Source organism: Gallinula chloropus (assembly GCF_964237585.1).
Source record: "Gallinula chloropus genome assembly, chromosome: 1".
Taxonomy (NCBI): domain Eukaryota; kingdom Metazoa; phylum Chordata; class Aves; order Gruiformes; family Rallidae; genus Gallinula; species Gallinula chloropus.
The window spans coordinates 52,126,401-52,153,674 of record NC_140085.1 but is presented as its reverse complement, the minus strand read 5'-3'; the positions used below and the strand labels follow the sequence as shown (position 1 = coordinate 52,153,674).

The 27,274-nt window shown below is 43.1% G+C and overlaps 1 protein-coding gene across 1 annotated transcript; it reads right to left on the bottom strand.

Annotated features, from left to right (window-relative positions):
* Positions 1–3,634: 3,634 nt before the first annotated feature.
* SLC5A8 (solute carrier family 5 member 8) lies at positions 3,635–26,989 on the bottom strand (the record flags this gene model as incomplete). The annotated part of the gene is made up of 15 exons (XM_084261859.1): positions 3,635–3,766; positions 5,256–5,341; positions 7,013–7,116; positions 8,265–8,458; positions 8,828–8,914; positions 9,220–9,287; positions 10,575–10,687; positions 11,977–12,065; positions 13,580–13,709; positions 17,572–17,712; positions 19,105–19,259; positions 20,100–20,167; positions 21,649–21,700; positions 24,592–24,657; positions 26,657–26,989. The coding sequence occupies 15 exons, from the start codon at positions 26,987–26,989 to the stop codon at positions 3,635–3,637; spliced, it is 1,818 nt and encodes a 605-aa protein (XP_084117985.1).
* Positions 26,990–27,274: the final 285 nt, after the last annotated feature.

The window sequence follows — 27,274 nt, the reverse complement described above, 5'->3', positions numbered from 1 at the left end:
TTTACAAGTCAGTTCTTTTTTTATTTTAAATCTTTCTGAGGGGAGTTATGTTATTTACCATATATATAATATATATATATATAAAGTATATAGAGAGATTGTTTATTTGTAAATAGAAAAATCCTATGGAGAAGAATGTCAAGTTTTCACACTTTAAAAACAATCATCAACATAAAGCCATGTTTAATGCTTGTATAATGTGATGCAATAAACTTTAAAATAAATTATGCATATGAAATATTTGCTGTTTGGCATTCACAAGCTCTTTTCTTTTTACCTTATTTGTTCAGAAAGCAAACAGACTGGTCGGGTAGAAGCAAATCTAAATGCAGACCAAAAAGGGCCAAAATCCCTCACTTCTTTCCCTCCATGAATCCTTTGTTTATTCACATAGTCAAATTTTCTTCCTTTTGTGGTTTTTTTTTTTTTAAATGTTCCTGTTTGATTTTGTCTCTTGACCCTGCCAGGTGCTGCATGTAATTTGGACTGTGTGGAGTGCTCCCACTCCCATGGAATTCATCAGCTTTTAGCATCCTGCATTTCTTTGCCAGGTGAGCTTTTAGCTGGCAGAGATGAAGAATCAGGGTGCAGGAGTGTAACGGAGAGACCAAGAAGTATCTTACTGCTTTTACACAGATGAGGCCCTGACTGAGAATCCGACTAGCAGAGGACAGTATATAATCCCAGAGGAAATATATTACTTGAAATTAATTGCTTTAATTAGTTATGCCAATTAAAAGCAAGAAGCATCTAGAAAAAGTAAAGCAGAAAGAATCACTTGCTTGTTCCGTAGCAATCTCATGAGGTTAGTTAGCAAGAAAAGGGGTAGTTGGCAGGGTCATCTGCAACGCTGAAGAATGTCTCTCAATTTCTTCCAGCAAGCTATTCTCCCCAGTAAAAACTCATCTTGACACTGTGGTTGTGGACCAAGAGAAATCCCCTAGCCCAAGCTTTCACTTTGTACCAAAATTAGTTAAATGACTGCTCAGAGAGCAACTTCAACCAGAAGTGAAGATAAGTTGGTCATTTATGTGTTTTCCCTGTTTTAAACAAGTAAGTGAATTCAAAGCACTGAGGGAAAAAAATACCCACCTCTCTAAACTGTGACAGCTGGGAAGATTTGTCTCCCTGAACAAACCAGGTAGACATCACAGATCATCTGAGACAGTTTGGGGCAGTATCAGTTACAGCACAAACAGTGATCTTGGCACAGAGTGGTGCAACCAGGACGACGCTGACATGGTTTAGTACAGCAGCGATCAGTCACCCTCCTGAGAAGTGTGTTCTGATGGGAGCTCAGCATGGTGTAGCCAGCCATCCCAGCGGGCACATACATCGGTGGTTTGTTTACTGTGCGCAGGTACACAGAGGCACAGCAGGCCATTTTGGCACTCTGCAGCAGAGTTGGAGGTATCTGTACTTACCCTTTTTCAGACCTGTGAGCTGAAAGTACCTGGTAAGTACAAGTTGTTATACTCTAAGGCTGAAGAACTATTCTGTAGCACAAAATGGAGCATCTATTTCTGGGTCGTGAAGACAAAGCACAAGGCTGTATCAGCTGCACTTACCTTCTGAAGCTTCAGAAGCATAGCTAGCTTGTCCACTCGGTGGAATAGCTGTCTCAGAGTGACTAGGATAGTCCTGGAACAGAGACCCCTGTCCTATATCCCAAAAGACTTTATTCAGGATGATATTGTTTGTCTCAGATCTTAGCTATAGGGACACAGGACATAACTCATGGGATCTATTGCGCTCACTCACAGCCCTGCCACACAGTGGATCCAGGCATTTACCTGCTCACAGAGCTGCAGCAGAGGGATGGGAGATAAGGGGCTGGCCCTAAACTCTGCATTGGATCCCACAAATCAAGTGGTCCAGGAGGCAAAGAGGAAACCTGCCTCTATCAGGAGTTTTGCACTGGGTTAGCTGATGGACACATGCCCGCGGTGGCAACCCACACAGGGTGCTGCCTGGCATGTATCCCTCTAGAGTCTGCTCCTTGGAGGCTGATTTTTCTTCCTAATGTTTTCTGATCCTGTCAGTTCTTCTTAAGCAGTAGATCATCAAGAACCCTCTGTCACTGGGGCAAAGAATAAATTGATTTAGATGCTTAAGGGCCCAAGTCAAGGTGGAATGTGACACAGTCCAAGTTACAGTAGCTCAGCACCCAGCACTAATGTCGCATCACTTTTAGAAAGCATTTAACACATGCAGTCAGTATTTAATTTCATTCTCAAGTATGACTGCTTTATAAGTTTCACAGCTCAAATTTTCTGCTATGGTTTTTATTTTCCAACTTGATTCTGCTCCTATGTATAGCCACAGAAAAAAGTCTGCAGTACAAAAACAACACAGTGGGTCAGAGCCTGTTCCTTGCCGCACCAGAAAGCATGCAGGACAAGGAAGTTTCACCCTCACAAACCACGAGTAAAGCACATGGTCTGGAGTAGGTGTGCTGTTCAGCTTCTCTTGGCAGCGCAGCCAGAGGATGGTCCAGCCCAATGCCCTGTAGCCCTGGAAAAGCCTTCAGCAAATGACAGCCTCTGGGATTCCTTCCCCACCCCAGGGGATTGCCCAGTGGACTCAGACTGCCTGCCGAAACACATGACGTGTTTTTGTCTGATCTGGACCAACGCTGAATGTGAATGCCCAGAGGGACAACAGGGACGGTATGAACACAGATGGCTACATGAAGTTTCAGCTCACATCTCCACAGGTGACAGCAGCGTCAAGTGCAGATGCAGCATCCCCTCTTGTCTGGTACAGCAAAGAGGGCCCTCTTCCTGCACTGACATCTCTGCCACACTATGCCCAGCCCAGTGCCAGAGCCGTCCTAGGCCAGCACACTAGGCACAAAGTAGAAGTCTACTGTGGTTCTGCTATATGGCATTGAATAAAAAGCCCAAATAGCTCATTTCCTTCGTGAGGACCAGCTCTGTAAGGATAAAACAAGGCAGAAGAAGGAGACAGGATGTGAAGGGAAGAATATAACTGACTTTTGGCTCTATTCATTACCATCTCTTGTAGCTTCCAGCAGTCAGCATAAAGAAAGAGATGCAGGTAACCAGGGAACAAGTGGCTTAATAAAAACACTCATGTATGGCAAAACCAGCAAAATAAATATGGACTCAGGATCAGTTGTGCAAAGGAACCAGAAGGCACTGAATGCACCTCCTGTATTACAAAAAGGCCCACTGTTCCTTGCAATCTGATAAGGTCCTGCAGCCCTAAATCTCTTCATACCTTCAATGCCTTAAAAGAAAAAAAAAGGAAACAAACCAGAAAAACAGCCATGTCTGGGGGAACAGTGCTCTTACCAAATAAAAAAATTACTCTGAGAGTGAACTGAGATTAAAAGCAGAGATTTTTCCAGGAGGCTTAAGAGTATCAGGCAAATATTTCACAAAGAAACATTGCCTTAAGGCCTGCCACCAAGACCCAGAGTAAGAGAGAGAGCGAGGCAGTGCGAGAAAGACCTGATTCATTTCTTGATGGATGTCAAGTTCATGCAAGGGTGACAGGGCCACGAAGCTCACTGGGTGCCTGCCCATGACCCCAGCAGGGCTGGTAACTCAACCGGTGCAGGACTGTCAACATGAACAAAACTGTCCTCGCGGGCTGACGTGGCCCCATGTCATAGATGAAGGCCGTTGACTTTGTTCGTATCGCTCGCAACATCCATTTCGATGTGGCTGAAAGCAGGGTTGTCGGTTCCTTCGGCTGCCACGGTGAATGGTTTCCAGTTCAACACTTCCACTTTCTCTGGCTGAAAAAAAACAAAAGACAGAGGCCATGCTGTGAAGCGAAAGAAACAGCCTTCCTCTTGCTGACCTGTGTATGAGCAGAGTCAGGCCCAACGTACAGGATGCCTTGAAGGAAAAGGCATCATGCTGACAGCACAGGTAGTTAGTTATTCATTGCAGTAGCTGGCATTTTTCTAGGAGCACAGGAAGTTGCTTATTGCATAAGGTACTAGTTGTGCAAAATGTTCTTGTCATATAAAATGTTCCTGTCCTGCAAAGTGTCTGAAGTGTTTTTGGGTGTGCAAAGTTCTAATTGCTGTTTTCATGCCTAGCGATCTGTCACCAACAGATCTTGAGCTAATGACTCCCAAACCCTTATTCCTTGCCCCATCTTTGACCCAAATTAACATGCATCATTGCTTTGATGTTCCATCTCTGTGTAACACAATGAGATGATGAGCTCTTCATGTGCAAGATGTTGCTTGGTTCCCCTTAGTGCTTCTTCCTAACAACATTCTGTATTATTTGTGATGCCAACTACTAGCTTTCCAACTCCTAGCTGTATAACCAGCCAGACACTTGTTTCTGACCCTGGGCATAAAGTATATGGCTGTGGACATTGAATTCCATGTGGGTGGATATTTTTCAAAAGACTTTAGGGATTAAATTCCCAGATAGTGAAAACTGGTGTTGGCCCATTAAAGAAAGACAGTGAATGACAATAACAGGGAAGCTGGTCCCCAGTCCTGACATGGGCAAACAGCATTATAGTAGTATTGTAAAAATCCCTTTCTATCTGGAGATCATATCCAGGATCTGAAATCCATGAGATCATACTAAAAAGGAGTTGCCATCATGGAGGAAAAAAATTTTGCAAACCAGACCATCTCAAAGATATGATCATTGCCTGTAGTGCACCACTTGAGAAGCACTGAGAAAGCTGAGCTTGAGCGTTCAGCATCATGATGATACTGATTGAAAAGTGACCTATAGTTTATTTGGAAAAAAACTACCAAACACTCCCCTACACTTTCCCTTCTAACGGGTGTTATTACCCAATAATATCTTTTTCTTGTATCTTAGAGATGGAGCTAGGAAACAGATACACTGACTAGAAAAGTTTTCTCTCAGAAAGTAGCCAAAGTTGCAAAAAATCCAGACTTTGGAGAACACATGTTTACAAACAAAGGAAGCTTTGCTGAGTCAAAAGTGTGCCTTGGGCCAGCTTCCAAGAGACTAGTAAGGGAGTATTTTGGCAGAAACCAGGAGAACAACAGTCCCTTGTCTCTGTTGTTCACTGAAGTCAAGCTGTGGCCAAACATAGCTTCCCTGCCTGCACCAGCTGCTTTACTCCTACCTGCCTTGTGCTCTGCTACTGCCTTACAGCAGACAGTCATATCAGGCAGCATCAGATGCTATTCATCCTGGTGGGAAAAAGTAAGCCAGGGGCTGTTTGCTTTTTCCCCTGGCAGGAAAGACTGATTTAAATCAGAGATGCATAATTATACTTACTTTCTCCGATTTAGACCATGAGAAGTTGGACAGGAAATCTTCCTTGGTCAGCAGGAATCTGCGATCTATGTTCTGCTTTAGTCCTCCTGGAAAATAGGCAGGTGTCAGTCAGCCAGGTTTCCACAGGCAAATGGTATGTCAGAGCCCAGCTACAGGCACCAGGCTGGGTGAGCAGGACAGAGCCATGCAGCAAAAGCTATTGAGGAGTCACAGGCCTTAGGGATCACATCTTTGCAATGATGTATACAACCTGCACCTCTCAAAACATAAAATGATCCCTCAAGGTCTATTTGAAATGCCTTAGCCATTTCCCAGAATTTTCCTAGACTGCTCCCTCAGATTTCTGTGACAATCATCAGAAAAGGAAGAATCCCATGCTATGGTATCTGGGACTGCCTTGCCTGTCCAGGAGCTGTGGTACCAGGGAGCCTGAGCCCCAGTTCCCAGCTCCCTGTCAGCAAGACTCCAGAGTCACCACCAGTTTTTCTAGTGAGTTATTTAAGGGCAGCCCCAAGGTGGTGAGATGAGGGTTAATAGGATGTTTGGGCATTTTTACTTTGTGAAAGATTAACTGTTCTCCTGTGGGAATGTGTGTGGGGAAGAAAGGAGATGTAGGTGCTGGGAATTGGCTTTGATTGCTACCTGAGGCTTCTTTGGGATCTTGCTCCACAAAAAGCGGAGTGATGGTGTAGTTGGGTCAGTTCTTTTGGGTTTCTGTTTCCTGGGCTGAGGATTTTTCATGTGGATTGCCTGTGCTGTCTGTTTTTTGTGCTTTGCAGTTCATTGATGACCTGATTTGTCTGGTAAGAGGCAAAATTTGTCTACAACTGCTACCGTAACAATGGAAGAACTTGTGATGGGAAGGAATGGGGGGAGCAAACCCTCTAGAAATTTACAAGAGGGAATGATGGAAGTGTAACTTCTGCTTGCTAGTTGCTAGGCATGAGAAAACAGATGCAAGCAGGTCTGTCTGCTGGGTTTGGAGCTTTGTAGGCTTGGTGTAGTTGTAGGTCAAACTAGTAGGTCTGAAATCTGACAGCCTCAAAGATGAGAGCTGCTGTAGGAATCTACCTGGGCATACTGGGGAAGGCTGTGAGAGCAGCTGCTTTTGTGCTGTTTCTGCCATGCACCAGGTGGATGGTAGGTGCACTTCGCATCTGACCTAGGTGCCAAAGTGGTGAGGTCCCTGCTGTTACCTGTGGGGTGCTGCTTTTTGCCCCTTGCACAAATAGTAAAGGCAAACTGAGAAAGAAACTAACACAGCCATGCACAGGGTTTGCAGCTCTTGGGTACATGCTTGGGGAATGTGGTGAAGAGCATGCACTGTACAGGTGCAGACAAAACCCCTTGAGTGCTCTGAACTCACTCAAAGTAAAAGTGCTTTTGTTCTCTAGAAGCATGGATGTATCTCCTTGCCTGGAGCTGTTGACATGTTCAGGGACAACCCTTAAACCTCCAGGCCCTGCTGGCATCTAATAAAACAGGAAAGACAGATGGTTTATGCTTTTTATCCCCTCAAGTTAAAAAACTGCTGAAACTTCTTTCTCCTTAGAAATATGAAGTAACTTTTGCCATGAGCAGATACCAAGAGTGGTATGTAGAAGTGCTGAGGGGAGGAAAGGAGAGTTAGGGTGGTAATTTTCATAAAAAAGTTTGCAATATGGTCACTGGCACTTCCTGTGGCAATGACAGCTCTCTGGTCCTTTCAGTTTTAAAGAGATCTAAAACACATTAAATTGCAGCTCTGGAATTAGTACCTGTTAAGAGGCTGACAAGTATTCCCACAAGTACTGTGATAAGTGTCCCAAGTGTGCTGAAGTAGAGATAAGACAAGGAATACCAGTTGTCTGCCAGGGCAGGCCTGAAAAAGAGCAGAAAGAAGTATTAATCTCTGCTTTTGTGTTCCAAGCAGCTTGAAAATGTTGACTGTTTCCCGAGTATAAATACGGAGCTACTTCTGAACCAAGCGGGTACCCATGAACTGCCTCTGTACAGCAAAATGTGCACTGGAAATCTGTTAAAATTTGCAGGACAGGTTTCCTCATAGGCAGGAGACTGGTCAGTACAGTGAGGACAGGCATGGTATAAACAGGTAAAACAGGGCAGTCCTGTCTCCCTTTGGATTTAGCCGTGCTGAGCGCTGCAGCTAACCAGAAGGGATAACCTCTTTAGAAGGGGGAGGACATTATTTTAAGGAGGGGATGCCAAGTTAGGAAATCAGCCATGTGTAGCTGTAAACAGACAGAAACAATAGGGCAGCTGTTGCACCTTGTGTTGTTCTCCCTGACAATGTACTCTGTTGCAATAGTTGCTTCCCTGTGGCCATGAGCAATGCTGGAGGCCTTGATTGAAAGATGTAGTATGTGAACCTGGACGTTGGGCACCCCTGCGTGTACCAGGGTATCTGTTGCTGATGGTATAATCCTCCAAGGTGTAAGGATTAGGAATCCTTAGAAATGTGTTTGCCTGGTTTTCTGTTCCTGCTGTAACCTATATTGTCTTTCATAACTGTTAGGCTTAATCGTGACTGTCCGAAGTAAGACACTCAGTAATTGCAGAGGAGAGAAAATCCTTTGTATTTTACCCATTTCACAGATGATGCCCATCTCTGACTTTCTTGAATAGAACTACTTCTGCACAGACAAGCTGTTGTAGGTGGAGCTGTTGAACTGGCAAATTGCCCTTTAACTGCCTACTGCTTTAATTCACGTGACAGACCATGGAAGTCAATCCAATAATTACAAATGTTATGCTTTCTTTAGCTCCATGGTCCCCAGTAAGGCATATCAAAGTCTTTAGAATCAAATATTGAACTCAAGCTCTTCAGATTAGTAGGGCAATTTGACTTCTGTTCTGGGATAACTCAAGGAGTGGTGGTGGGGGTGAAATTGGAGAAAACTTAAACAGCTTGGTAGGTAAAACAGAGATGGATAGTCATAGTAACCCAAATGCTAGGCAGATGCTCATGTTGCTTTAAAGCAAATATATGCACATGATGAAGTTGTATACCTCTCTACAGTTGGTGTACTGAATATTGTTGTTAATGGATTTTCTGTTGATGTCAAATTTCCTGAGGTTATATTACAGCCTGCAGTTGAGAGATATAGCGGCTTGGTCCTCTCTGGGAGTGGAGGATAAATCTGTGCTCCAATTCCAACCCAAAGTGAACCAACAAAGCCACTGGCAAGACCCGCAAATGCACCCTGCAAAACAGAAAATGAAACTTGGATTTACATGAAAAGCAAAAGGATATTAAAAAACTACAAAATACCAAACCCCTATATGACTGAGTAAGAAACAGTAAAGATAATCTGTTATTCAGATATTTTCTTTTCCCCCGTCTCTGGTTCTTTAAATCTCTCCATGGGATGGAAATTCAAGTTCCTATACAGCCTTTTTTGTCACTTCCCTGGAATAAGGATGAAAGGGAGCAAGGGAAAAGCGTCCTTATGGAAAGAGTCAAAGACATCTCCCTTGCTGCCCAACATAAAATTATTGGGGGAAGAGGTAGATGAAAATGCCCCAAATTATCAATGACTTTTAAATGAACAGAACTTTTAATGTATACTTACAACTCCATTTGCAAAGGAGCAGAGGATTCCCAAGGCAAACAGTCCTAAAAGGGGGCCACCAACCATGCCAAAAATGCTGAGCGCTGCCTGAGAAAGGAACAGAGATTGCTATCAGATGCTGTGCAAGAAAGTTAAAACCTCCAACATGGCAAGAAGGGAAGGTGTTGAAAAGAAAATTGAGATTTTTTTTTTTTTTTAGCTAGTGTGTGCTTAGCTGGCAGGACCTGATATAGTTACATGGGTGCTTAAAGCAGAGGTTGCGCCATGGGCTGTTGGAGGCCAGTACCCAAGAAAGAACAAACTAATCTCATAATGTTATTCAGCAATTATTTTCTTACATAATTCACCCTGGGCCATTCAACATGGGTATGGAAAAGCAGTCTGACACCTACCTGCAACAGGGCTCCCATGAGAGATGCCACCGCAGCCATAGCAATGCAGACTCCACCATAAAACAGGCCTGTGTGGGAAAGGCAGAACCAGGCATTAATCTGCTGAGCTTGAAAATCACTGATGGAGGTGTTTCTGCCTAATGCAGCGTGGCCTCTGACACCTCCAAAACAAGCCTGCTGGTATCTGTATTTTTCTCTTTATAGAGCCTGACCTGATCAAAAGGTCACGTTCCTGTTTATATTGAGGCCATCGTGCAAACTTGATAAAATCCTGTTCCTGTGTATTACTAAAGATTAGTTACTAAATGACAGCTATATAGATTAGCCATAGTGGCATGTATTGTTTGTGTTTCTCAGTCTCCTGTGTCATAGTCCTTATTTTGTGGGAATGATATTTTTGCTTCTCAGTCTGAAGTCTTCAGAGCAAGAAGGTAAATGCTGGCAGGTTACTGGGAGCTGGCACTGTGACAAAGAACATCCTGGGTCACCAGGAGGTAGTGTCCCTTTCCAGGACCTGCAACACTGGCTTGTTTGTTTCTCTACCTCCGACACCGCTGAGTTGCACTGCACAAGCATTAGGCTAATCTTGCAGTTTGATGTGATATATTGGGCAACTCAGCGATAAGACCACAACAATTCTGGCATTAACATTGTTTGCAACAATGTTTAATAAACTGTTCTCAGATGAGAATATATGTGTGTTTGATATACTGTGCTCGCTGCTACAGGCTGTGACACTACATTGGGCCTGTGAGGCTTTTTTCCACACCTCCTATGGACACTGTAGCTGTTCCCAGACAGGACACCTAGCAGAGATGGCAATTGCATTTCGGAGATTTAAACCACCTGCTCAGCCTAGTTCCAACCTTCTTCGAGCTACACTAAACTGAAGACCTAAACAGACAGAGAGTATGCCAGAGAAGATGTGAAGCTTCTCATTCTCTGGAATGTTACTGGGACAGGATGCTATTGCTCATGGATCACTCGGTTCAAAAGGTTTGTCACAAAATTGTTTCCTACGCTTCTCACTTTTGACAGATGAAAGACAAATAACCCGTGTTCCAGCCTGAGACTTCTGGCTTTGTGGCACTGCAAATCAATATTGAATACAGGTGTAGCACACCTTTCCCACTTACAGATCAGACAAGATGGTTTCCTTTTATCCTTATGCTTACTCGAAACAGCTTTTCCCCCATTCTGCATAAAACCTATGCAGTGGATCTTGTCTCCACCAGGTACCCCACCTGTTGGTGGGGATGCACTTGTTCCTGCCTTATGCTGCCATAAGTGAGATCTGAATCAAGCAAAAATTACTTTATAAAGCAAAATTGGAAAAGATATTTTTCCAAACATACTCATCCCCATGGAAATCCATGACAACTTCTTTTCAGAGAGGGATTTGAAGTACGGCTTAATGAGGTCTTCAACAGTCACAGCAGCCAGAGCATTGATGCTGGAGGACACTGTACTACAGAAGGTAAGATTTAAATAATTACTTTTTTAATCTTAGAAACTAAAATGATAGGTAGCAGATGGGTTGGTAGCAGAGAGAAACTGCCACTGTCCTGAACAGTGTCAGAAATCTAATGTGACTGCTGTACTCATTGAAATAACTTATTATCCCAGGTGATGCAGTTAATAGCTTACAAAAAATTGTTTAAAAGAATTGCTTTTATTGAAGACAAGGCAAATCTCAATGAAACAATAGGCCTGAAGAAGTCACTGACAAAAAAACTCCTACATGTGGCTAAGCTGTCAGCACTACTGGTATATGTGACACCTTTGCAAATGATCTACACAGTATACATTTGGGTAGGTAGAATTCCTACATGCAGGTCACTATTTACTTTGAATGCAGAAGATGACAGATAATCTAATTATATTAATCCAAAATTTAGGCACCTCATCCAAACTGAACTATTCCAGGCTCCCTATGGGGTCAGAGAAGCCAGCATTCCTAAAGCACAAAGCCAGTAAGGTGATTTTTATGTCTTGTACCTTGCTCTTCCAAGCCTTTCTTCAGCGTGTGAAAAACAAATATTCCTCTATTCAAGTAGCTACATGTATTCAGAATGAACAAAAAATTATTGTGGTGTCACATTCTTAAGATTCCTCTTTTTTTTTTAATCTGCTTGTTCAGAGCCTTCCTCAAAAGAGGCAGTGTTTCCTAAAAAAAGCTGAACAAAACACTTCCTACTATGAGTTAGAAAGGGACTGATTTGTCTCTTTCAGCAAAAATAAATAGTGATTGTTTTTTGTTTTCATGGGGCTCATTCAAGACAACTGGAAGTCCAGTCTCTGATCTTCAGAGATGGGGAAATGGAAATTACTCAAGTTATGCTGTTTTGAAATTGGAAAATTAGAGATGAGCAGTAGGAAATTCTCCAAAACTATTTTGTGTAACAACATATTTATAATACTTAAAAATTCCTGCAGTAGAGGGGCTTTAAAAACACAGAGAGGAGAACTTGTAAGTGCTGTGCATCACATGTGGCTGGCTGTTTCCTCACACTGCTAGTAGGGAATTCCAGACAGCTTTGATTCATGTGACCTTAGAGCGCCATTGTTGGAAACTACAGATTTTTAAGCTACATCAAAAAAGATCTTATAGTACTTTTTTTACAGAACAACAAATTAGTCAGACAAAGAAATGAAGTGCAAAAGTTTTAGTATAAATGCAACTTTAGTTCTAACAAAAAAGAAAAGGAAAAAAAAACAAAAAACAAACCACCCACTAGGTTGCAAATTAGTAATTACCTTAATGTCCCACTGTAGGCACTAGCCACAAAAAGCCCTGGCAGTCCTGGAAAATCATGGAGAATATCCAACACTAGGTATGGCATTAGCTGAAAAATTCAGAGAGTAAAAAATATTAATATCTTGCCCTAATTTTTCTTTTTGCCACTGTAGAATTTTCTTACAGTCTTCTCACTGGCATTCTGCCCAGCTGATCTAGTTTTGAATGTCCAACCTTGCGTTATTTATTAGTTTTCTACAGAGAAAAATCAATCCTAAAACATCCACTCAAGGTACAGCAAAGTCCATTTAGACGACCTGGAAGAGGCTTGCTATCAGGCTTGGTTTCCAGTGATGACTGTATAAGAAGCTAGTGCTGGGCAGCAGGTATGGTACTTCACTCTGTTTGGAGTGGGTGCCACAGCAGGTGCTTATGTGTGCTGTGATTCCACAGAAATGTTTTTAGGTGCAGCCCAGGCTACCTGAGAACAAATTCCTTATTGGAAACTGTTTGTCATTTGTTGGCTCTTGCCAGATCTGAGTGTTGGAAAGAGACAAGAATTTCAAGATTTTCTTCCTGTGAACCTTGCCCCCCGCCCCCCCTTCCCCACCCTGGACAAGTTGGTCTTTTCAGTATCTTGCTTCTAGTTCTAAAAGAATTTGACTGACAGGAACAACTTAATTTCTTGCAGGTTTCCACCTTGGCTTTCCATATCTCATGTTATTCTACTCTTAAAGACCAGGTGGTCCTGCCTCAGGGTACTCTGTCTATGCTCTTCTCCTGGCTTTCCAGGTATTGTCCACAAGGTATAATCCAGAGCCTATGATTATCCCAGTCATAAACATACATATATAAAAAAAAAAGATTTGCATTAATTTCTTGCACCCTGATTTGGGTCAGTCAAGGGGCTCCCAGAGCTCTTGTTGCTCCAGTAAATCTGCTGCTTATGCCCTATTTAGGGAAAGGATGCCATTGGTTATGAGGCTGCTTCTCCAGTACAAGATGATTTGATTGCCCAGCTCTCCTCTGAAGGAGGGACAGATGCACCATTGCTAGCAGAGAACTGCCTGCTGGTAGCCTTCTTCCAGGTGCAGGCTTTGGGCACAATTATGTTTCAAATCTGAGAAGGCTTTCACTTCTCTTGGCACAGAGCAGTTTCAGTCAGGTGCTATAAAGCAGCTTGCTAGGCCCCGCAGTCGCTCAGAGGAAATGGTGTTTCAGCCATCCCTGGCAGCAGCCTCTTCCCCTCTGATGCGGTTTCATGCAATGCTGGGCACTTCTGAGCACCAAGTACCTGCAGAGGCAGGTGGACTAAGTGCTCTCCACATCGCTGCTTTCCTGCCACCCTCCTTACCTGGTGCTGGGAGACCCCAGCTCCAGTACAGCTGGGGGACGCTGGGACTGAACAATGCCAAAGACAGGCCTGCTGTGTTTTCCATGGTGTACTCTCTCCCACCATGGTCTCACCTCAATCCCTCAATGTTACAGACTCACATGATATGGGACTCAGGCACGTCATTATTCCTAACACCCTGCCTCTTTGAACCCTACCCTGCCTGGCTATTGTGGCTGCAGAAGTAGGAAGCCCCCCTCACCACCTTCCCCTGAAACACGGGGCCCTACCTGGTCAAGTGCTGACACCTGGTGTGATGTCCATGGGTCACAGTCCTTGTAGATGGAGTAGAGGGACAGGCCACACAGCGCCGCACAGGCCAGTATTGCCCAGAGTCCCACCAGGTTAATGTAGAGGGACCTGCACCAACAGGCACAGAAACACAACGTTAGAGCTCAACATCCTGCAAGAGCCTGCTGGGGCCAAGCAAGCAAGTGTCCATGCCAGCACTGAGGGGATCTCTTGGTGGGTGGCTGCCCACTGGAAGGGGAGTCAGTGTTCTGCTCCCAGCATTTCACCTGGTGTGAGGTCACATTTTGAAATATACAAATCATACCTCTGGTTTTGATGGTGTGGTCTGAGTGACCATCCCCTGACAAAGTTTGCATGAGAGATGACAGATGTGATACAGAAATCACCATGTTTCATCATGTGAGCAAGTCTTACATTGCAGGCAAGCGGCAAGAAGATATTCTTTCCCCCCCTTGTTACACCTCTTGGTAAAGACAGACAGATTTTTAAGGCGGGGTGCCCCAGATCATAATGTGGGCTACCTTTTAGTCAGTACCAGCACTCCTTTGCCTCTGGAGCTGTGGTGCTACATCTACACAACACTGGAGTTGCCCTTGTACAGCAACAAATCCCCCATTTCCTCCTAGGACAGCCTCTGTGGGAGGCAGCAACTAGTCACTGGGACCTGGTCTGGATCCACCTACACCTGCCATTTCCAAACAGCACAGAGTTGCCACCGATTCCAGGGCTTCCCCTTTAGTAACTAAACAACTTGGAGCCTGGTATGGTCCAGTAACCGCATCACCTCTCCATGTCTTGACAGGAGCTTCAGCTACTGCTGAAAGCGGAAGTGCATTTCCATCAGGCACTAATGCCACCTTCGCCATGTAACAGGCAGCCTCTATTGGCAGGGAAAAACAAATTGTTCTCCTCACCCAGTGAGGGCTTTTCCCTTCTATCTAACTATCCAATCTTATGAAATGTTTCTCAGCTCTTGATCACTCCTGGGTCACAAAGTTCTTCTCACCTAAGGTGGTCAGTTCAAGCAAACACACCCACTGGAAAGCCTGGCCTTGAAAAACAGCGTTCCTTTCCAGTATTTGCCTTCTGGTTACCGGTGTACCATTCACCACTGACAGAGGTTTATCTGCCTGACAGATCACATACCATGGTCCTGTGCCAACTGCTAAGACCTCCATTGGGAGGACCTTTGGTTTCTGTGCAAATATATCTATGATTGCACTGCTTCAGGAGGCCTTTCAGCACTTGCAGTTCCCAAGAAGGTAAGGGGCACTAGCCTCTGGGCTACTCTAGAAGAACCATCAGGATGAATGAAGAAGTAAACTGAACTTTATAGGCCTTGCTAGGCACGGAACCTTTATATTTTCAGAAAGGCAGAACACAGATTAACTAGTTGAACTATCAGTTTTATACTGTAGAAAAATTATTGGCTAGCACTATGCAGACTTTTTAAAAAGTCCTACATAAATAAAAGCTGATTTATTCATAGTAGGTGAAATGCAGCAATTATGCTTTGCATTTGCAATTAGGATGGTCAGTACACAGAAGCAGCAGCACCTGAAATTTCTCCAGTAAAAAAGAAGTCATCCTTTTTCCCATAAATGCTTACATATTGGCAGCTGAAGCTGTTCCCACACAGACATAATCCACCTTAACATAAATTGAAATAGCCCAAAATTTAACCAATGAGTGAAATCAATCCAACTCTTTTGCACAGATGTAATAGCAGGCTGATAGCCTGTAGTAAAGATCAGAAATTCCAGAGAAACTCACGGAAACAAAAGGAAGTGTTTATCTGAATCTGGAAATTGTGACAGTGTTTGACAGTGAAAAGAAAGCTGGCTTGATTGGTTTTTTTCCTTCTGATTTACATCCCAGCTCATGGTACACCCTATGACTAAGCACTGGAGTATAATAATTGTAGGACTATTGGAGGGAGGAGCTCCCATTAATTCTGTGTGAGTAACATGGGGTGGAGTTTGGGTGAAGTAGGCACTATGACTGCACAAGGCTTATTTTCAGTTGTTCATTTCAGGCTGGCTCTAAGATTACAGCTCTGAAACATGCCAGATGATGACCTTGAAAGGTCAGTAGATAAAAATGTGTTAGTAGTCCATATCTTTCTGAAAGCGTAGCTCTCCTGCTCTGAGTGCCTGTAATTGCTTATATAGGAGCATTATTTTGAATTTGCCTAGTTACTGTTTGAAGATGACAGCACGTGCTCCTACCCACTGGTGAGTTTCTTGAATAGGGTGAAACCCTTTCCCAAAGCCTGAGAAAGTTCCTACTCTCATGCCACTGTTAAAGGCCTTTCTCAAACTGCAGGTTGGGGTCTGTGAAAGAATTATTTTCTCAGCTTTGATTCAGTATTGGGCTGCCTCTTACAAAGCTTTACAGCAAATGCCACAAGGATACAAAGCCCCCTATTACTTTGACCCGATACACTTCCCTGTACAGGCTAAAATGCAATAAGAGATGCAGGCCATCAATGTGAGTTGCCAGATGTGTCTAATTACACTTGCAAATGAACTAGAGAGCCACCACAGAATGGTGGTGGTTATAGTTGTAACAGGCTGCAACCATTATATACAAAATGATTTCTCCATGCAGGGGAAATTCCCTGTGCAACTGAAGTGTGAGAAAGATGCTGTGGAGCCCAGGCACCCACGCCAGCAAAAGAGGACTTCACCAACTGAGACTGTGCCATCATTCTATGATCGTGAATACAGTATGAGCTATAAATCCCAGCCAAACCCTGCCAGAACCACATAGCTTCCAGCCCTGGTCAAAGCTGCTGCAACAGCTCAGAAAATGTGCCCTCAAGCTGCCACTGTGCCAGCTTCCCCTTGGCTACACTCCGCTTCTGGAATGTTTTGGAGGACAAAGAGGGTAGAGAGGAGCAGGTGCTCAGGAATAACCTCCAACTGGCACCCATATGGGGCACAATGAACGTATGCAGTCAAGCCAGGCATCATTACAGATGTGGGATCTACCTCCTACCTCTGCAGTGCCAACAGCCTGGAACACAGCCACATGTCAGAGACTGTGGAGAAGCCACATGTTGGGGATGTGGCTGATGATGAGCATCAGCTCGTTCCTGTCTGCAGCATAAATGACTGAAAAGTAAATTTTCTTTATTGCCATAACCAAAATATTTCAGTCCAAAATTGTACATGATTGTCTGGGTATTTTGCTGACTTTGGAAAATGAAAGCCTTCATAAAACTCTTTCTCTGGACATCGTTGTACTATAGAATTAATAGGGACTATAGTTATGATTCACATGTATATATTCCTCCTACAAAGGTATGTGCTTGCTAATAATTCTTCAATCCTGAATTGTAAACTACAGGAATGAGTCTGAAGATAAAGGTAAGATAATACAGTTAGTAAGCATACTCCATTCTAGAGTAAAGGTTGATCAGAAGTGTTTAAATTCAAGGAAAACAGAACTCTACCAGTTTCCATAGGAATTCCTTAAAAAAAAAATCAGTATTGGGAAAACAAACGATATGATTCCTCAGCAACTTTATCACCAAATAAAACATTTCTGCATTTTCTCATGCCTATATTCATTGCTATGGAAAACTATTCATACACAAATACTTAGTTTTAGTGGAGTAGCAATTCAGGATGCTGTCTTGATATGGCTTCAGCATAAGTACTATATTATTTGATCATGAGGTTGCATATAAACTTAAAGCACCTATTTGTATGCAAGAATACTGGCACAGTGAAACATTCTGACATGAAGTTCAATATTACAGCGATGATATGTAGTTCAAATGCCAGTATTTATAGTGCCGATTTATCTTCTGCCTATTCCACAAAGCAGAAAGCAGAAGTCATTACCTTTTGTAAATGGATTTTATATAGACAAAAAAACAGACCTTTTTAAAAATAAAAATCTGTCTTATAAAGAACAGTCACTGCTAAATTCAGACATGACAAGTTACTGCAGTCAGACTTACAGTTTTGCGTGGAACCTGCTTTTGCACGCAATGTATCTCTGTACTTGGGACTGGTTGACTCCATATATGCCAGTCCATGTGAAGGTCCCACCTATAACAATCGTCCAGAAGGTGTGTCTTTGCAAGGGATTGGGATTAAAGCTACAATGAGAGGGAAAAGAGAAAACAAATTCAGAACATGAAAATCTTCTCATTACAAGAAGACCTTAATGGTTAGGATAATAAAATTTCCTTGTACTGGTTCTAATACAAACTCCTTTAATTTTGCCAGATTAAATTTAGACATTCAGATATGTGAAATCTCAACTCACGGAAAGCAGATTTAAAACTCAGAGCTGAAATCTTCATCTAGAGAAACATTCTGATCCGTCCAAAGGTGAAGTTTAACTAATTTATTTGCCCATAAACTACAGTCCTATGTAAAGCTGTATGATGCCTGTGCTGTGATGAAATGATGCTCCAGTAAAAAGTTTAATATACTGCTTATCTAGAGGGACATCACTCTGAAAGCAATATAAAGGGGTGTTTGCACATGCAGCCCTTGTGGCCAGAGCCTATGTAAAACATTTTATGTTTTAGCTCTAAGTGAATAACAGATTTGGAATAACCTATATATATATGTATATTATTTTTTTTAATCAGTCTTTAATATAGCAATAAATTATGCTATATTAAATGTAATACTACTTCATGTATTAGATGCTTTCATTTCTTTTCCCATCTAGGAACTCTGTGACTGGGGGAATAAGCAATGCAGTACAACCACTGCACATCAGCCAAACAGATTGAAAAAAATGACTGTTCACAAGAAGGAGGGAAAATAATACCCGCAGATGAATTTTTTACTTAAGAACTTGGTGAAGAATTTTACAGAAAAAGCTGATGAGTACTGCGAACTGATAGACAAAAGGACATAAGGTAATACTAGTCACACTAAACTTTCACTAACAGCACTGGGTAAAGTTTCTCATCCAAAGTACAATAATTTTTTTTTTACCTTGAAGTGTGGGGGTTTTATTAAACACTGTCGGAATGAATATTCTTGAGCTTACAAAATAATGTTTTTAGGCTGTAAGTAGTCACAATAGTGGAGGGTAAAATATGATTAAACCCAATTTTAATTTTTTTTCAGGGAAAAAACCCAAACATTTCCATTTTTCAGACTAGACAAAAATTATTATTGTCCCAGTTGTTGTAGTTGAGCAGCTGAAATGCTAAATCAGCTGTTTGCAAATTATAAGTATAAATATGATTGTCCTCTCCTATTCACCGGTCATTGCCAGTGGAATCCAAGCCGTATCCTTAAAACATCTACTTGACAATGTAAAAAAGGTTTTGTGCTTTACAGAATTTTGCATGGTGTAAAACCTAAGACATATCCCTCAAACTAGGTAAGCTTTTTTAAAAAAATATTCTAAACTTGGGGCACAACTCCTCCCCTCCTCCTCCTTCAGTAGCAATTTAATTTCACAGTTAGTCACATGGGCTCTATTTGTAGGAATAGAGGCACATCAGCTACAAGTACAGACTCACTCCCAGAAGTTTAATCTTCCTCCATGGTAGGAATCGTTTACAATGGTTCCGATTCCGTTCTGAACCACCACAGCTCGTATAATCACAGATGAAAATCCAGCGACCATGATTCCAACCTGGAAAACATCTGTCCACACCACTGCCTTCAGACCACCCTGTGTGAGGAACAGCATGAGTCAGGTACCACAGGGAAGCAGCATTCTTGCTTTGCACTCATATTCAACTAAGGGAAATGTTACTATGAGGATTATGTGTAATGTGATTTCCTCTTCTTCCCTAACAGAAATAATTCTGCATTGGGAAGCTTAGGAATTGCATCCTGAAGCATGTTCAGGACAGGCTGGCCCTGTTTTGAAGTACACTAGAATTTGCTTTGGCCATACACATAGTTTAATCCAGTATTTCCTACATCAGATACAAACTTCTGAAGCAGGTTATCAAAGATAAATGGGCAGACAGTGTTCATCTTACATATATACAGTCTTGCTAACTCCAGACTAATAGGCATAATATTTACCTGCACAAAAATAAACATGATTTAATGCAACATATACAAATAAATTCATGTCACTGTTGTTCCATTTAATAATTTCTGGATACTTGGCAAATTAACGTTAATCTAAAGGCTGATCTGTTCACGTGGCACTTGCTGCTTCCAGTGGCTCCATTCGGAGAGGACATGTAGTTGCAATAAGCAGGTGCTTGACAGATTACACAGCTAAACCTCACTAAATTAGAAGAAAAATCACAGGAAGAGTTTTAGGAAGGGAAATCTATCTTTTTGCTCTTCTTTCAGCAGCAACAGAAGCTTGAATATATCAAAACCTTTTCATCCAGAGAAGTCCCTAGGGGAATATGGTCCTATGGCTACAGCTACACTGTTAAATGTACTTCCATGGGGTAACCCAGTTATTAGGCTAGTTTCCAGTAAATTCCAGATTTGAGGTGAATGGGGCAAAGAACAGAGATTTTTCTCAGCCGAAGTGCCTACGTACCAGTGTGCAGTAGAAAGTGCAGACCACGCCAGTCGCCACCACTGCACCCCACAAGTCAAAGCCAGTGACTGGAAAAAAGAACAAGAGGGAAATGGCACCAGTGTGAGTGAGGCATTGGGGACAAAAAATATCCAGTTGATTTTTCACCCCAACCTGGTTGCTGGGGGAAAAAAAAAAATAGAACTAAATTAAATGCAAAATTAGGAGGTAATAAAAAATTGCAAAGAAAGATTTGTGTATCTAAACCAGGGTATTCACCCAATTCTAAAAATGAAACAGATATACTTCAGGATCTAAGATGCTATTTATCTCTCTGTGAATGCTGTCAATCAACACATCCAAGATGCTTGCAGGCCCAAACTCAGGATGATGCTAAAATATGAAGCGCCTGGGTAGTCCCAAGGAGTCCTTAGGCAGGGATTTAAGCAGGTGAACAGCATGGGGATGGTCCACAGAGAGCAAGTGGTTCAAGCATGGTGTGGAAGAAATGGCATCAGAGTAAAAGCCTCTTTCTTTTACTCTTCTTTCTTTTAGGGAAACATGATAGTACATCTGCGCCAGACAGCACTGTGCTGTGGTTGGCATAGAAGCTGTCACTGCGCCAGCCTGGCACACTCGCATGGTGCCAGGCAGGGCACTGTGGGGCTGTCATAGATAGGACAGGCTCATGAGAAACACCATGACAAAACTAAGGAAAATCATTTTGCATCTACTTGGGAGCCAGCTGGGTCATAGCCTGGTTTAGCATGTATTTGCAGGGCAAATATAAACATCAAGGACATAAAACCTGTGGGATTTGTACACCGGAGGAGACCAGTGCAGACAGTATTGGGTTGGGGTTTTTTTTCTTCCTTTTTGTTCAGTGAGCAAGAAAAAAAAAAAAAAAAAAAAAAGCCCAACCAACAGAACCAAAATTATTAGTTTTTATTTGCATATTGTCACTGCCTTTTCTTGCCAAGTGGACAAATTGTGTCAGATTAAAAGTTTAATTTGGTTCCACATAAAAGCTTTTTTTTTCCCTTTTAAAATAAATGTGGCTCAATTTAAAAGCAGAGAGTCATTTTGAAGTTGAAAATGGAAATATTTAATTTTGTAAATATCACCACAAAGATCTTAAATTCAAGATCTCTTTGCTGTTGATTTGTTTTTCCAGGCAAAATGATAGACCGACTTAAACAATTCCAGGCAGCCCAAACCCATACTTACAAAACTTCTGTCTAGCTCTCCTTGAACAAGAGTACTTAACCAAGGGAATTAAATATGGTTTTAATGGCTCTATTGCCTTCAAAATTTAATTTTCTTAACTTTTCCAAATTTATCCATGACCTAAGGATATTGCATGAGAGGTAGAGTAAATGAGGGCAGATTATTTCCCTTGAGTGTCTTCTACAATTCCTTACAGGTAGAGATGAAGGGACTGGGATTACAAGTGGGAGGCCTTCCAGCTCTATCTTTGGGTGCACATTATAAAAAGAAAAACTAAAACATACCAGTATTATATGCAGGAAAAATTGTAATGTAGAATAAATTTGCAGTATTCTCATCTTACCTTGATTTAGTGCTAAAGCTGGAGCATAAATGACGATACCAGTGTATAAAGTCTAGAGGGGGGGGGGGGGGGAGAAAAAAAGATACAAAGTCAAAAGAAATGGAAATTTCTGGAAAAGATGATAGCTTTCTGGGATGGTTTCTCTTCAAGAACTTATGCGGTCTGTATTTCCTAAATACATGACAGTCAAGAAATAATTGCAGTTGTTAGAAAATTAATGTCTGAGACTAACCAGTGCTGCTGTCTCACAGCCTAGTGTGCTTAAAATAAATACCACTGACTCTTGAATACTAAATCCCTCTTCAGCTTTTCCTGCATCTTATAATTAACTTTTTTTTATTGCTTTAAAACTGCAGGCATATGGCAGAAACACAAGCAAAACTAAGTTGCACACGGTTTCCAAGGAATCTATTACAATTTATTTTCTCAGTCTTGGGATCAATATGCCTCTCAGTATGCAACTATAATGCACATGAGTAAAGACAAAAGTACAACATTAATTAGTTATTATGGATAGCATTATAAGGATTACACTCCTGTAAAATGAAGCCATGCATGCTTATTAGCAGATTTATATTTTCACCCAATGCAGGAGAGATACAGACAAATGAAGGAGCTACTCCATCCACTTTTATGGGCACAATAGGATTTATACACTGATTTCCTTTATAATTTCTTTCTGTATATCTTTAAATCCTGTTTGTCTTTTTACTACCATTATTGCTGCCTTGCACTACTAGGACAATTTCAACTGTGACATGGTCTGGAGGCATACGGCTTTCAGTGTGCAGACAACTTCTGTCAAAGTCAGTGGTCTTGATTCAAAGGAGATAAATCAGAGTCAAGTCCTGAGCAGACTCGTATCAGTTTTCCATGACCAAACTCTTCTAACTCCCTGATTGACAATGGCTGGACTTGGGCATGGAAAAGCAGCAGAATCAGACAACATCCATCATGCCTTTGCCCTTCCCCTAGGCATGGAATCTGTCTCAGGCACAGGCAGTAAACCACAGCAGGGTGGCTAACAGGTGGATGGCTTGCTGTGACTTTTAAGCATGTCAAATCCAGTCCCTGCAGCACAGCAACACTACATGGCTAGCAGCTATGGTGGGGAGAGAGCCAAGAGGTAACTGGAATGAGTGGCAATCCAGCTGTGGGAAAAAAATAGTATGGAGGGGATGCTTCATGACCAGACTTCCCTGGCCCCTTGCTGCACACCTGCTAAAAGCACGTGCCAGAAAGGATGGGGGGAGCACTGGCGAAATAGTTGTTCCTACCTGTGTACTGCTCCCCACCTGTGTGTGTGGGTGTTTGTTCCTCTTGGTGCCATGAGTTCTCTCTAGACTTTCATATGTAGCTTGTATGCCATGAAGGCTGCCAGTTCTGACCAGCCTTTGGTCAGGGAATGTCACCTCAGAACTGGCTGCATCACGTCACAGCTAATTACTGTGAATCAACAACATCTGACTTACTGTCCACACAGTGACTGTCAGCATGGGCTGCTGAAATAAAGGACAGATTGGGGTGGGAACGGTTCTTTAAAGATCACATAATCCAGTCCCCCCAAACAAGTGCCAGAAGCTTTGAACCATCAGAAACCAAAATTGGTCACAACTATGATCTCATTTTTGTCTGAATTAAAATAGGACTGAAGATACAGTCTTTCCACTTCGGTGGTTTTTGAGGTTGTATTAATACATACCCTTTTTTTCTTCTTTTAAACACATTCCAGTATTCACAGAACAGTTAAAATTACACCACTAAAATATTTGGGGGGTTTCCTTTCCTCACTATTTTTTTCACTGTTCAGGTTAAGTTGTTAGTCCTTGGCACAGAAAGACACCTATAGATCTTTAGTCAGTTCCTTGGGCACATATTGAAGTTGTATAGAAATCTTTTTCTGGTCTTTACAAGCAAAGACTATGCTTGGCTTGTTCCAACTCATGCAACTGTGGTATCTTCTATATGAAGACATCATGCTGGTAGAAAAGTGTCAGGATTCCCACATGCTAGCACTCTTCCTATGGGCTTGTGTATCTATAAACGCCAGATAAGCAGCAGTGTTCAAGTAAGTAATCAGCACTGCATTGACCACTATCTTATCAGTGCAAGTGTGATTGCCCTAAAACTCTTGGTGTGTCTCAAAAAGACAAAAATTGGCAAAAAGCAAGCATGTAACTTGAAAAGCTTTCTGATTGTATATTCATCCTTGCTTTGAATTCCTCCAGTAGTCAGTCCACTTCAGAATTGTGGGAAGAGCAGATTTGTGTTTCTGATGCACTTGGCACAAGCTCAGTGTAGGTTTAAAAGCTCTGCTCTCATCCTGACTCACCAAATGGGCCGCACACAGCAAACTGTACCAACAATAATTGCAGGAACTGCTTTAGTTTAACATTCTCCAAGGCAGCAATTTGGTACTTGGCAGTTTGCAGACACCCAGCTATCTTTCCAGTGGTGGTGGCACAAACCCTCATACAGCAGGTAAGAGCTCCCGACAGCTTGTTTTGTCACTTTTTCACAGACCCTCAAGATTCAGCCAGCCTCCCAGAACCCATGGGGCAGAGGATTAGAACCTGCTGCTGTAGATAGTTGGGGAATGTTCACATTTTGAACCCATTGTGGGTTTTTCCAGCAGGCAGGTGAATAAATGCTCTTCACACTGCCACCCTGCAGTGAAGGGTCACTCGTCTCTGGGCACGGAGCTGATGCCAAGTGGCTGCTTTCCGGTGCTCAACAGTGCACGCAGAGACCAAAGGTGCAGGTAGCCCAGCGTCTGCTCCCCACCTCGCTGCTTTAGGGTAGAAAGAGCTTTGTTTCTCCTGCTCCCAGCCACCCACACACCGTGGTAACCTCATCAGCCATTCAGAGAAAACAGAGGGTTACACTAAGCTGTAAAATCCCAGTGGCTATGAGGACCACAGAGCAGCCCTGAGGTTTACTTGCCGTTTGTACGATGAAGAGGAACGTTCCACAGAGGCGCAGGTATTTATTGAAGCGAAGCTCTAAGTACTGCAAAAAGAGAAGAAAAAACAAATGTTCATATCAAAACTCGGCAATATTAGTAGGACTAGAGTGAAGCAATGTAGAAAGGGCATAGTATTGCTTTTACACTTTTGCAAACGGCCAGAACTCCAAATGTTTTTCAACTTGATTTGACATTTCTTTACAGACCTCATCACTGGGTGATGACACACGAGCTAGTCCATGTATCAGGGGGTCTGCAGAATGGAAACTGGTGCTACGCTGCTGCATTAAGGCACTCAATAGAGAAGGAGCTGTGCATCATGACCTGGCAAAGACCAGCACATATTATCACAGAGACATTGAATATCCCAAGTTGGAAGGGACAAATGAGGAGTCCAACTCTTGACTCCACACAGGACAGCCTAAAAGATCACAGTGATGTACCAGCAAACAACAGAATGCATTTGCATTGTGAAATCAGAGAAGAACAGAAAACATTACAGCCATTTCTGAGAGTCTATTTGTGAACTGGTATTATGTGTGTCCATCTGAACTGCTGTGAGAGAAGGCAGAAGGTTTTCAGTAGTTAGCAACTTCTTCCCATGGTAACATCACCTTCTGCACTGCCCAAAGCAGCTCATTGTATTCTACTGGTAAGTGGAAATCTAGACACCTGCAGATGAGGAAGGCTTTCTTTTCTGTCTAGCCTGGGACAGCACAACCTCTGAATGAGTCTGTCATGCTGTAGGACAGACTTCTTCCCACCACCTGTCCCAACAGCCCTCAAGGGTGTGTGGTTGTACGAAAGGGATTACCTTTGCCTGTCAATCTGTTGAATCGATGTGGACAAACACTGAAGTATCTCAAAGTGTTCACTCATAAATTGAGCATTTAAAAAACAATCTGTGAGCATGTCCATGCAAGGAAGTTGTGCTGAACCCCTGGACAGACACAATACCTTGTTTAATCTCTGAACTCTGTCCACAAATAGGAGATATATCTTTTATAGGTACATTACTCAGATTTAACCCCAAGATTATCAGTGAGTTTCCAGTCATAATTACAAGTCTTTTAAATAAGGAGCCCTATTTTAAGTATCATCATAACTGACAGTCCAAAGATTAGTAGTTTAAAACATACTGGAATCCACTACCGAGTTCTGTTGGTGAATTCTTATCTAAATCTACCAACAGAAAGCCTTGTTTTCAGCCTCCAGTGCTACAACGCCCCTGTTAGGTGTAATAAAATGCAAAAGACCAAGGACTTTCACCTGCACCAATGCCCCTTTCCCAGTGTCCTCAGTGAAAAGAGTAATTTGCCTCCAAATCTACAGCTAGAAACTATCTTCATGCAGGAAGATAAACAGGTTGTATGTACAGACCTTCTAAATCAGAAGAAAGTCCTGACCAGATGATTCCTCATCCCAAACCAGTTGGCACTGCTAGCTATAGCTTGTAACTTACACACTGAGCTGAAGAGCAGCTCAGCTGTATTTTGGTGGGAGTAAGAAAACCCTTGCAGACACAGAGCATTTGTTGACTTTGCTGTACAAGGACGATGGAGAAAACATTCACCAGTGTGAACAACCTCAGGTTGAAAGAACACCTCCTCAAAATCTCTAGGAATATGTACTCTGCCAGAGGGAGACAGACACCTGTCTGGAAGGAGCATGATGTGAGATGCTCTTGTGCTCTGCTTTTGGTATATTAATTACACATCATTAACCACATGTCACCATCCAAGCTGCATGAGGATTAATCCATTTGCTGAATCAAGTATTTGGTGTGAGGAAACAGAGCTGGCATGGTGCACAGCTCCTCAGCCAGCACAGCAGCGCCGAGCATCTCCTCTCTGTGGAGGCAGTGTGGGCAGGCTTGGGAACAAAACAGGTTGCAGCATGCCCTTGGGACTGTGGATATATGGGTCAGCAGAGACTGCAGAAGGATTTGAGGGAAGAGACTGAGGGGACACATGTAGAAAGCAGGCATGAGAAACCCCCCAGCTCCCTGGAGGCTGTGGAAAAGCTCCTTCTACTCTGTCTTACCTCATAGGTGCTGGTAATGCCCAGCTTGTAGAAGACAGGCAGGAAGATCTCGGCACTGGACAGCACCACCAGGCCGTAGGTGATGGCGAAGATGCAGAAGATGGCACCATAGCGGTAGATCTCGGCAGGGGTGCCCAGGACAGTGACAGCTGACATGAAGCTGGCAGTGAGGGACAGCGCGACAGGGACGGCGCTCATGCTGCGGCCCCCCATGAGGAAGTCCTTGGAGGTCTTCTGCCCCCCTCCCACGAAGGCGTAGTAGATGCCGATGACAGCCGAGACCAGCAGCATGGCCGCAAAGACCACATAGTCCCAGACGGTGAAGCGCGCCATGGCTACCGGAGGGGCTTGCCCTGGGAGCCAAGGACCAGCCTCAAAATCGGAGGAGCGGCTGCTGACCCCGCAGGGCCGACGGGGGGCGCAGGAGGAAAGGGACGGGACCACGCGGGGCTGCCGCCCTACCGTGCGCCCCTCTGGGGCAGGTGCGGAGCCCCCCGCTGGGACAGGTGAGGATCAGAGCGGAGCGGAGCGCTTTCCCCCTGCGGTGGGACAGGTGCGGAGCGGTGCGTTTTCCCCCCGCGATGGGACAGGAGCGGAGCGCTTTCCCCCTGCGATGGG